This window comes from Athene cunicularia (genome assembly GCF_003259725.1).
Source record: "Athene cunicularia isolate RWA chromosome 1 unlocalized genomic scaffold, athCun1 chr1_part2, whole genome shotgun sequence".
NCBI classification, from domain to species: domain Eukaryota; kingdom Metazoa; phylum Chordata; class Aves; order Strigiformes; family Strigidae; genus Athene; species Athene cunicularia.
In genome coordinates this window covers 19,168,934-19,181,474 of record NW_020799092.1, presented here as the reverse complement: position 1 = coordinate 19,181,474, position 12,541 = coordinate 19,168,934, and the positions used below count along the sequence as shown (strand labels likewise).

Here is a 12,541-nt window from a genome sequence, read left to right as displayed (position 1 = left end):
CTCCGTTGCCCTTGGGCCCAGCACTTGGCTCTCTGTTCCCACCGTGTCTAGTGCCTCACACGGCCGTGAGAGAGGCCGGCGGGCTTCAGCCGAGCCTCCCCGCGGCCTCATCTGTGGGGACTGCCAGTGTTGATGGAAGAAAGAGCAAGCGGTGTGCTTAGCGGGCCTCTTTTCCAGCTATCCAGGGCTCATCTGGGCGACCATCCTCCAGTGAGCTAATTAGCGCTCCCTAGCGTACCCTTGGGGCCCTTGTTTATCCATCAGCGGTCCTCCCTACCCCCTGTGAAGTAGCGGCTCCAGCAGCTAGCTGCCTCCGTGTTCCTGCTGGTGTGAGGGCACCAGGTAGTGCACTCACAGACTGCTCCTCCAGTGCCCCTGCCAGGGAAGGTCAGTGTGGAAGGGAACTAGTATTTGTGGGGCAGTAAAAGGTAGGGCCCGATGCTCAGGAGATGGGATGTTCCCATCCTGATGTCATTTTCAGGGACTGCAGTTTGAAAAATGAAACTCGCTGTGTGCAAATTCTGCAGTGCATCACTGTTAATAACCTCAGGTTTTTAAGTCCTGAAAACTGTGAAGGGATTAAATATAATACACTTATTTTATATGTTAATAAGTCACTTAAAATATCTTAGAGCTCCACTTGCTTTCCTGAAAAAGTCTACCCTGGTTTTCATGTGCCAGTCACCTGTTTTTTCTTACAGTGTTCAACATTAGATTGGGCAAAAAAAATACCTGGCAAGCAATGATTTAATGAACTCTGTTCTTGGTGAGGAATGTATGTGAAAGCTATTGATCTGAGATGTTCAGTTAAAAAAAAAAAAGAAAAGCCCTCACTGTGTTTATGACTTCACAAACACTGAAGTTAGTCTATTACTAGCTAAAAGTCTTGGCAAAAATAGGCTTGTCATCTTCTATTATACAATGGGCCAGATAGATTTTTTTTTTTTTTTCTTTTGGCCTCAAAACCCAGTGTTGTACCTGTCCTACTGATAATTAAAGTTTATAGAATTGGAAAGAAGCCTCTGTATTACAGTAGATAATGGTTATCTTTGGGTTCTTCTTAATGAAGCCAAGATTTGATTGTGACTTATTTAAAAACAGTCATGAAGCTTTTTGTGTACGACTTGCAGTTTCAATAGATGTTGTTCAGAATTTTCTGCTTCACTGATCAGAAATTATAAGAGAAATAAGGACAGTTACTCTTCCAAAACATATGTGACAATGACCATAAAAAATAAGTATGAGAGATCAGTGTCAGGGTTTTAAGTAAAAAAAATGTGTGAGGTTTTTGTGGAGACCTGTGTGAACTTGGAGAATCATTTTCTAAAGAGTAGTCTTAATTAATTGAAAATACATTTTAGTTATTCAGATGTCTAAGCAGAGAAAATTTGTTTGCTTCTAAAACTCACAAGCGGTTTTAGGATTTGATTTCCTAATTATGTCTGTATGATTTCCAGAGTGAGATATGTTGCTCTATGACTGTGAACACGTGTTTGAGGGACATAACGATTCACTGAGTAAATTTATCTCCATTTTTTAGAATTCTTTCATTAAGGTTTTTATGGCAGTTCTGGTTTAGCAGTCGTTTTGCTGGCAGTGGGCAAATGTAATGTTTCATGACAATCTTTTTTCTTCATTAACTGAAATAGTAGGAATGCAAACCAATTCTGTTATCAACTATGCTAAACCAACAGAGAGTTGAGATTAAGTTTGGTGGGATCCAAATTTTACTGCTTACTTTTCTCTTATGATTATACAAAGTAGAATGTTGCGTTTGAAGGAGATATGAAACCTGATAAACCAGTGTTTTGTGCTTTGAATTTAGAGGTCAGACTAGTAAGAAGTGTAATGTTGTTAGCAGCACTGCTTGCTTTATGTAGATTATACTGTTTGCTTTCATGAAAGCCCAGATGGATTACTCAGGACAAAATTGATAGGCAAGAATGAGGCAGCTGAGCACTTATGCTCTCACAAAGAAAGTTTGATCTGTTTACCAAGGAGGTTGGCAATTGAAGAAAATACGTTCTTTGAATATTAAACTTCTAAAAATACTTCCTTTTATCTATGTTAAAACTATGAACATATTGTCAAATACCACTGTCAATGTTTTAAGCAAATCTGAGTAGAATTTCCATTAAAAATGTATTAATTTCAGCTTCATTTCTGCTTAAAAAACTTAAGGGAGTTTTTAAGATCTTAGTTGCACTATGACTGCCATTCAGAAGAAGTCTGAGCATCACCTTCAGGATTTAATTCCAAAGGAAAGGTATAACCATTACAAGGTAATAGTTTTTCAGCAATTTAGCTACATTAAAGGGTTCTGTAAAGCAACTAGATACACTTTGATGATTGTACACATAATGACTGAAATAGTGTATTTAAGTGCTGTATTTGCTCTGTTACCTAAAAATTCAGGGGCATGTGGTGATAAGAGAAACAGAATACAGGTAGTGTGTTCCATGCAAACAGCAGAGCAAGCCCCTTTCCAGTCCTCTGAATGCAACTTTATCAGCTCATCCATGTGTCGGCGTGGGAGTCAACTCACTGAAGCATGCCACATGATTCCAACTGTAAGTTGTAACTAGCAAGAAGTATTACCTTACCAGAAATAGCTGTAGAGATAAACTGTGAGGAGTTCATATGACTCAACTGTGGGTATTTGACTTAACCAGCTAAATTAGCCAGCTATTTGCCTAGGCTCCATCTGTAATAGAGAGACAGGCCTCCTTTCACTGTACTAGCTTTGACGTATGTCAGACTCTTTTCTGAGCTGATTTAACTCTCTAGCCCAGCAAAACATTCTGTAGTTAAATAGGCTTATATCAGGTCCAGGATGCACCAGACTAGAGCATAGTAAAGAGCAGGAGTTTATGGCTCGGAGAAGGTGATATCCTGGTTTTAATGGTGGTGGACTGAGCCTGGGATGTAAATTGCACAGGATAAAGACCTTGTACTTAAATGCAAATGAAAGGAAGCCATAAAACTAAACAATGACTTTGCATTGACAGAATACTACCTCTTTTAATACATAGTTATTGAAATCTGTAACTGATGCAAGTTTCATTTTTGTTCATGGATAATCAAAAAGCTGTAATCTATGTCACTGCTAACTAGTCATTTACTGTCACCCTGTTTTTGATAAAGAAGTGTAAGTGGTTTTATCTGAGAGTAATTAATGCAGTCTGAAGTTTGTACCACCAAATTGAGTCCCACTGTAAATATGAAGAACTACTTACCTGCATTCTCTGTAATTTGAGCTTATTTGTATCTTTATAAAACAATACATTGGGAGTTAATATTCCCTTCCTCTGCAATGTCTACTTCAGGGCCTAAATATTGTATGTACAGCACAAATTGAAGACATACCCACTTATTAAGACATTCTACAATATTTGGGACTGAGTGTGAATATGAAACAAAAAAAATGCTGCCATTAGCTGGCTTTTCAAGCTGATCATCCAAATATTAGGAAATTTTAACAGTGACTACTTACCAGCAAGATTAAAATACTATTGTTTGTAAACAGTACAGCCAGCTTTACTAAATGACAATGCTCTGAATTATGCTTACCTGCTCTCTTTTTATCAAGAATTTCTGTTGACCAAAATACCATGTTTTGACTTCAACCTTTTTCTGGTTAGGAGAAAAAGGGAAATAAAGAGGATGCAGGGAACTACAGTCCCATCAGTCTCACCTCTGTGCCTGGTAAGATCATGGAGTGCATCCTCCTGGAAACTATGCTAGGGCACATGGAAAATAAGGAGGTGATTGATGACAGCCAACATGGCTTCTCTAACAGCAAATCATGCCTGACGAATTTGATGGCCGCCTACAACAGAGTTACAGCGTTTGTGGGTAAGGGAAGAGAAACTGAGGTCATCTACCTGGATTTGTGCAAAACTTTTGACACTGTCCTGCATGACATCCTTGTCTCTAAATTGGAGAGATGTGGATTTGATGGATAGACCACTCGGTGAATAAGGAATTGGCTGGATGGTTGCACTCAGAGTTGCGGTCAATGTCTTAGTGTCCAAGTGGAGAGGGGTGATGAGTGGTGTTCCTCAGGAGTCGGTGCTGGGACGAGTGCTGTTTAACATCTTTGTTGGACACATGGACAGTGGGATCAAGTGCACCCTCAGCAAGTTTTCCAACAACACCAAGCTGTGTGGTGCAGTCAACACGCTGGATGTGCCATCCAGAGGGACCTGGACAGGCTGGAGAGGTGGGATATGCAAACCTGATGAAGTTCAGCAAGGCCAAGTGCAAGGTCCTGCACATGGGTCTGGGCAATCCCAAGCACAGACGCAGGCTGGGTGGTGAGTGGATTGAGAGCAGCCCTGCGGAGAGAGACTTGGGGGTGTTGGCTGATAAGAAGCTTGACTTGACCCAGCAATGTGCATTTGCAGCCCAGAAAGCCAACTGTATCCTGGCTGCATCAAGAGCAGTGTGGCTAGCAAGTTGAGGGAGGTGATTCTCCCCCTCTCCTTCACTCTTATGAAAGCTCACCTGCAGTACTGCATCCAGTTCTGGGGCCCCCAGTATAAGGAAGACATAGACCTGTTGGAGTGGGTCCAGAGGAGGCCACAAAGATGACCGGGGAGCTGGAGCACCTCCCCTGTGAGGACAGGCGGAGAGAGTTGAGGTTGTTCAGCCTGGAGAAGAGAAGGCTCTGGGGAGATGTTATAGCGGCCTTCCAGTACTTAAAGGGGCTGCAGGAAAGCTGGAGAAGGACTCTGTCAGGGGGTGTAGGGATAGGACAAGGGGTAAGGGTTTTCAACTGAAAGCGGGTAGATTTATATCTATATAATGGAGAAATTCTTTACTGTGAGGGTGGTGAGACACTGGAGCAGGTTGCTCAGAGGAGTTGTGGCTGCCCCCTCCCTGGCAGTGTTCAAGGCCAGGTTGGATGGAGCTCTGGGCAACCTGGGCTAGTGAAAGGTGTCCCTGCCGATGGCAGGGGGGTTGGAATTAGGTGGTCTTTAAGGTCCCTTTCAACCCAAACCACACTATGATTCTGTGATTCTAAATACATCCTGTATTCACTACCTACATACTTAGTCTCAGAATTATTAATCTCCACCGAAGAGAGATTCCAGCTGTATTCTAGTTTTAATAGAATCCTAATAAAAGGGTTAACTTTTTCATTCCTGTACTGTGAAGGGCTATGCAGCCAAATATTCTACAGCTTCATATACAAATATCTTTAGACCTGTTTCTTTGAATCTTTTATTCTTTTCAAAGAAACTGTAAAATGGTTTGTTTTATGAAAAAATTGATAATTTCCCAGTTATAATTAATGTAACTTGCTAGGTACAGGTACCTAGCAGTGTTTCCAGGGCTCAGCAGAGTGCTGTGTGAGAAAGGTAGCCCATGAAGAATTTAGGACTTGAGGTACTTTGAATGATATATGTGTGAATGAAAACAGTAGGCCCAGAGTATTTGCGTTTGACAGATTCACCTTTTCTTTGCAATAAATGTAGGCCCATCAGCTTCCCTGATACAGCTGTTTAGTAGATTTCTGTTAGTAACAGTAGTTTTACTTCCTGCTTTTGCTCTTGTTTTACCTGGGTTTCTGAAATTCTGCAGTTTGTGCAGCTGAATATCAGTGAATCACCAGAAAGCTGCCGAGGATCCATAGAGCTAATCTTACTATGGGGCTCTGAATCTGACTCTCTCCACAGTGTATCAGTAGCATGGAGGATGCTAGATGGCCAGGGTCTGATGTATCATTTTTTGATGTGATGATAGCATATGTGTAAACCCTCTTTCTAGGGAGTAATACCTATCAGAGAGTAGTATGAAACATATTTGGTCATGGGCCCACAGACCATGAGCTGTAGTGAGCACATTTCTTACCCTGTGAAGCTATTATGGTATGTATCTGTGTCCCCATCACTGTTTTGAGAGAAACAACATGTTTCCTGAAGTCTGGAAACAGACAGTTATGGTAGGCTGCTGTCTGAAGAGCTGCTTGCTGGACTGCAGTAGGGTGTAGGAGTCCTGGATCTAGTTAGGCATGAGCCTACTTTCCATCTCCCTCTCCTCTAAATCCTTCCTGGACTTTTTGACCTCAACTAAAATAGGTAATAGTTATGACAGATGCCTTCAAAGATGTCATAGTCCGATGTGGAGCAGAAGAAAATATTTTACGAGGTACAACAGGACTCACTACAAAATAAGAGAGACAGTGAAAATATCTACTTGCACAGAAATAGGTGCTTCCTGCTGAGATGGATTTCTGATTGCATTAATTTTTAGATTAAAGATTGGAGCAACAGGCAAGTTTATCTTGTTACTATCTGGAGATTACAGCAGTGGGAATGCACCTCTGATCACTAGTTGGGTGAAATCCTTTAGGCAGAAGCTTTGGTGCAACTGTAACAATTATGATATAATGTCCATAATGTGACATGTTATTAGGTGGTCATAGAATCATAGAATGGTTTGGGTTGGAAGAGGCCTTAAAGATCATCTAGTTCCACCCCACCTGCCATGGGCAGGGACACCGTCCACTAGCCCAGGTTGCCCAAAGCCCCGTCCAAACATATATATATATATATATATATATATATATATACACACACACACACACCCACCCACCAGACTTTGGTAACCTCTGAGCATGACAAAGTATTCTGCAACTACCAAAACTTGCTTATCAATGCACAGATCACTCTTAACAAAAGACACTAAATTGGAACATTGCTTTTTAATTGTTACAGGAATATCAGTGCTCTCACTTTACCTATTTTACTTATAATTTCCTGAGAAACAGGGGGAGAAAAAGTAACAAAGCATATGAAACAGCATTGGTACCCCCACAGACCAGATCCTGAGGAGTTCTAGTATGACACAGCATTATTCATTTTATATAAAGACTTGATAAATCCTTTATTTTAATTTTTAAAATTTTGTTGGTCTTAATATGGAGACAAGTCCTCTTTGTTTACTTATGAAAAAGCCAATTAAATCAAGTAGATGAATAGTGAGCTAAGTAATATGAGCAGGAACAGTCTGCACTTTTATTGATTTGTTCTTTTCTTGTCCTCTGTTCTTTCCAGGGCATCCATAGGTGGCTACTGCTGGAGACAAGATACTGGGCTGATCCAAGATGGCCATTGTTAGGAACTACATATGTTTTATATGAGCTTCATCAGCTTGAATAATTGGGATCCCTAGGGGCCTGTCTTCAGTGGCTGTAGAACAGTCTGAACCAGATCCACAGGGAGCCTTGGGCACTATAATGCTCAGTAAGATCAGTCCTTCATCATTCATCACAAAAAGTGGAACAACCTCAATCAAACGTGTTGCAAATCACCTGTACATTTTCTATATTTTCTTCTTTTTTGCTACCGTTTTTAGATCTCCATTTTGGGTGGTGAGAGATATGAGGATGAATATCCTAAAGTAGAGAATGAATGAATGGAAGTTTCTTTCAGCTTGGATTAATATTTTAATCACCGAGCCATTGGATAGAAATGATATGAATACCAGCTGGTTTTTGAAGGGAGGTGTCAGTCCTCACCCTTTTTTGAAACTCGATCTAGGTATGCTCCAGGCTTCCTTTCTGGACCAAAATAACTCTGGTATGGAAGATGGAGGGAAGTTTGTTCTGTGAAGGTCAGGAATGAGCTAGGTTGGTCATGACACAATAAGTGTTTGCAGTACCAGAAAAGAGACTTTCAGTGATTGGGAAACTTCAGAATGAAAACTGAGATGCTGGCAGGTGGTTTCAAGGCTAGGTAACTGCTGGAGAAGCATTTTGGAGACAGCAATTTGGACCAATATATCTGAAGAGGGAACTAGAGGTGAGTGATAATGTTCTGTGAATTTCAGATTCAGGAATTTGCAGAAGGTCCAAAGCATCTTGTAGAACTTGGTCTGAAATGCCTAACTTTGCAGACATTATACTTGCAGGAGACATAGTACTCATACTGATATGCAAGTCCTAGGAGTCTGATGAAAGATTCACTTGTCTTAGGTATGTGTCCTGGTTTCAGCTGTGATGGAGTTAATTTTTCTTCTTAGTAGCTAGAATAGTGCTGTGTTTTGGATTCAGTACAGGATTTGGCATGAGAAGAATGTAGATAATACACTGATGTTTACGGCTGTTGCTAAGAGATCGAGGAATCTCCAACTCCCCATGTCCTGTCCATGTGCAGGTGTACAAGAAGCTGGGAGGGAGGCACAGCCAGAGCACCGGACCCAAATTGGCCAAGGGAGTATTCCCTACCATGTAATGTCATGCTCAGCATAAAAAGGAGGGGTGGCTAGAAAGGAAGGGGTTCTCTCTCCCTTGCCAGATTGTGAGTGCAGGATTTTGGTATTTTAGGATTGCTAGCCAAGAATGGGCTGGGTATCAGTTGTCAGGTGGTGAGCAATCACACTGTGCCTTACTCATTTGTACTTTCTATTATTGTTTTATTACAATTATTAAACTGGTTTTATCTCAAACTGTGAGTCTCCCTTTACTGGTCCAATTCACTTCGCCATCCCCTGGACATTGGGAGGGTGAGCGAGCAGCTGTGTGGTGTTTGGCTGCTGGCTGGGTTCAAACCACAACAGCATGCTACACATGGGAAGAGATGGTGTTTAAACATCTAAAGGACTGGGGTCTAAGCTGTTCCTTCAGCAAGCACTTTGGTATAATGTTTCTTTCATGTTTCTTAAGACTGTTCACACCACCATCAAAATCACATTAGGAAAACCCCTTCATCTGTGTCTTGCCATTTTATATTTCTAATAACTATTTAGAAAAATGTTAAATTGTGACTTAAACATCAGTGTCATACTTCCAGTACTTTTAATTTTTATTTCTGCTCCACTCTAAGTTTGGAAGAAAGGGTTTGTTCTTCAGGTACTATTTGGCCTTTAGTAAGCTTTATTCCGTTCCTCTTGAGACTGCTGATTGCACTGCTGCTGACACTGTTAAGGAAAAATCAGTAATCCCCCACCCTTGTCATGTATTTTTGAAATCTGCAAGGTGTCCCTTGAAGTTTAATGCTCTGTATTCCCAGAATAGAGGAGTTGACAGGAGGGAATGGATTTTAAGGAGCCTAGCATAATGGGCAAAATCTGTAAATGTGAAGAATTATATGTAAATGAATCTTTACATAGCTAAAATAACCAAGTTTTGATCATTGTATAAACCTCCCTGACAAAATACTGAAACCTCTGTAAGTTTCAGTATCACTGCAAATCTGCACCTGCAGCAACATATTTCTGTGCCTAAGAATAAAAAACATATCACACGGAATATCACTCTTCTCAGAAAGCCTTATTCTGATCTCTAGTAACTATTCTCCAAGGCTGAAGAAAGTCATAGGTTGAAATGGCCTGTGACAGTGAGTGCACAAGCGCTAACGTCCACTATGAGCTCCCTTTGGTTTCACAGCAGCTTCTGCCTTGTGGTGCAAGCTTGGATTTAGGGGGTCAACTCTGGCAGAGCACGTTTCAATTAAAAATCAAGGAAACTTCACATGGTTGAAATTAAGCACATGCTCCCATGCTATGCTAGGCTGAAGTGTTAGTATAGAGAAGGAGAGAAAAGCTAAAATGTTTGAACACTTTACTTGTGGAAGAGGGCTCATCTTTGTTGACTGAAGAGGAGCTTGCTGACACCTGCAGCAAAATGAGCCCAGCAAACCCGTGGTGTAAAGAGTATCACTTCTGCTTCCCCACACCGAGGATGGCAACTGGGAAGCCCTGGCAGCAGAAGCACTGCTGATAAGGAGGTGTCAGACCTTTGGCTGGTGCAGGTCACCACGGCTGAGCCAGACTCAGGGGTGTAGAGCAGCTGTGGCAGCGTGGAGTATTTGCATAGCATCACTCAGACGTGTCGGTTTAGCTTCCAGCTTGTTCCTGCGAGTTTAGCCAGATTTCTTATCACTCAAGTGGATGTGAAAAGTTGTCAAAGAGTCGACTCTGTGTCCACAAAGTTGACTGACAGATCTGAACATACCCTTGGGAAACACCATTTCTGCGCACTGGCACTCATGTTTTGCTCAAGAACCGAGGCAGGAAGATACACAAAGCTTTGAAGGAAAGGCATTAAGTTTTAAATAACGTGGGGCTTTTTTCTCCTCCTCTGCCTGAAAGCACGGGTGGAGGGAAGGACAGAAGTGCCGGAGCTGCCGGGCTGGGGCTGGATTTGCTGGGCGAGAGCTCGCCCTGGTGGCCTGTAGGGAGCTTGTCCTTCCAAGAGATCACCCCGGCCTGGTCTATACGTGCAAGCAGCTGGGTTACATTTGTTCTTCTGGCTACGTTTAAGAAAAGTTTTATCATCCTCTTCTCCTTTTTGCATTACCTTTACATGTTCATCCCCATAAATAGACATTAAGACTGGAAAGAGCCATTTCTCAAATATTTCAACTATTCTTTGCATATATATATGTGTGCATGTATGTATTTAAAATAAGTATTTCTCTTTTTCATAGGGATTTTTTTTTTTTTTTGGTAGTTGTACAGATTGCCACCCTCTTGCAAATGTGTCATGACTTCTCTCGTCTCTCATAGAGGCTCTTCGCAGTACTGCCAGAGAAGGTTAATAGACAATCTTCCAGCAACATTTGTTTGTGTCAGGAGAAACAGCCCTTATTCCTCCATTCAGAGACATCGTAAGTAACTTGCAGTAGCCTGTGAACTCTAGACCTGTTGACTGTACAGAAACGAGTGCCAGGATCTCAGGGAATAGCTGGAGATATAATTTATTTGTTATCTCTGGTTTTTGTTTCTTATATGTTAGGTCAAGCCAAACATACCTGGAAAATAGATATAGAAGAATGTTAATTAGAAAAAAATCTTTGAGCTTTCTTGGGGTAAGGCAGAATTTTCTTCTGTAATTAGTTTGTGAAGTCCAGGTTTATATCAATGTAAAACCTGTATACTGGTTGTATGTCTAAATAAATTTAAAAAGAAATTCCTTCTATTTGGACTGTGAAATGTATTTTAAGGTTGAAACCACATTTTTTTTCCTTGCTAGACTTTGAATGATGATAGTCCACACTGACCAGGTGGATCTGAGTCTAGGTAGGCAGTCACCTTGTCCAAGCTAGGCGTACTTAGAGCACAGACCATGTGAGAACTAAGGGAGAGGCCTGAGGTTAAATGCAGCTCAGGAGCCAAGGGGTGCAAGGTGTGTGGGTGGAGGCACAGATAAGGCTTCTCACAGCTGGTCTGACAGGACTCTGATCCAGGTTATACAGCTGTGCCATATCGGAGTATAGCTTGAACACTGGCAGCTGAAGTCTGGGGGATGGATGACGATGATAACAAAGATTTTGTAGAAAAGAAAGGTTGTAGGCTGCTCAAAGTAGTTAGAGTCTCTTTGCATGCTTAGGGCTTTGACTCTGAAATAGTGTTCCATGCTTTGAGTTAGGGGGTAGTGACACATACTGACTTTTAGATGTTGTAGTTGTGCAAACAAGTACAAAATCTTTCTCTTCTTATTGCTACTATGGTGTGAATTCAGAAAACTCTAGTGACCCCTTGTACTTTCATCAATGTAAAAGCGTCAGATAGTGTGGGCAGCTTGGTAAATGAGCTACAGGATAATATAATGAAAAAGAAATGAAGTATTGATCAGGATAAAGCTTTTTTTCTCTAGGGTGTGTTACTTTTCTACACTGGACTTGGTTTCTTCATTCTAGAGTGCACTAGTCACAAAACTTTGCAGGTCTTTTCTATTATGTTAGACCATCCTTTCTGTTTCTGGGGCAAATGATTTAATTATTGCATGCAAAGGGTAACAGGTTTAACAGGGGTGAGTGAAAACATCTGGTGTTTGAACACTCAGGATTACATGCCCAGCTACTTTTCTGATGTGCTTTTAGCCTGGCATTTCTCATTGTAAGTTCTAACTCATTTGGCAATTTGTTCTGTCTCTTGTTTCATCCATAGCTGCCTCACTGTCCTTACGTCTTAGGAGCTTTTTCTTAGCCTTTGTGAAAAGTGTGTGGTTCGTTTGGTGACCAGGGTGTTGAAAATTGTTTCCTTGCCAGCATATGAGTCCTTCTGTAGGCTAATCTAATCTAGTCCATCTCTTGAGTGTTCTGTGTGAAGTAGGATGGTATATTTAATAGGAGAAAGGGTGCATCTCCTAAGATAAATGCTGTTGGTAGGATAAGAGTATTCTACCTAGGTGATGAGTTGGCTGCACAAACTTAGCTATAGGATATGATACTGCTTAGACTATAGCTATGTGTTGAATGAAAGTTGTAAAAAAGGTTTATGAGAAGGTTGTTTTTGTAAGCTTTTAGTCAGTTGTAGCTGAGAGGTAGCAAGTCAGCATGCAGTTGTAACTCAGTACTTCTGAAAGCAAAATGACTTTTAGAGTGTATGAGAACTACTATGACAGATGGAAAGACTGCAGTTTTCCTTTGAGTAACAGGTAATTGCCAACAGTCTGATACTGCTGGATGCTACAGTTAAGCCATTATACTTCTATGTTATATATCCAGAGCTATGATATATATATTTGGAGGGTTGTATATCAAGAAGTTGTTTTGAGAACTTTATATAATTGTGATTTCCCCCCCCCCCC

General features: G+C 41.1%; 1 protein-coding gene across 1 annotated transcript in view; it reads right to left on the bottom strand.

Moving 5' to 3' along the window:
• The window catches only part of HSP90B1 (heat shock protein 90 beta family member 1), a 13,479-nt gene extending 9,866 nt beyond the window's left edge, over window positions 1–3,613 (bottom strand). The window contains exon 1 of the mRNA XM_026863910.1: window positions 3,571–3,613. Coding sequence (XP_026719711.1) covers window positions 3,571–3,613 — 43 coding nt within the window. The remainder of the gene's footprint in view (window positions 1–3,570) is intronic.
• Between the last annotated feature and the right edge of the window lie 8,928 nt (window positions 3,614–12,541).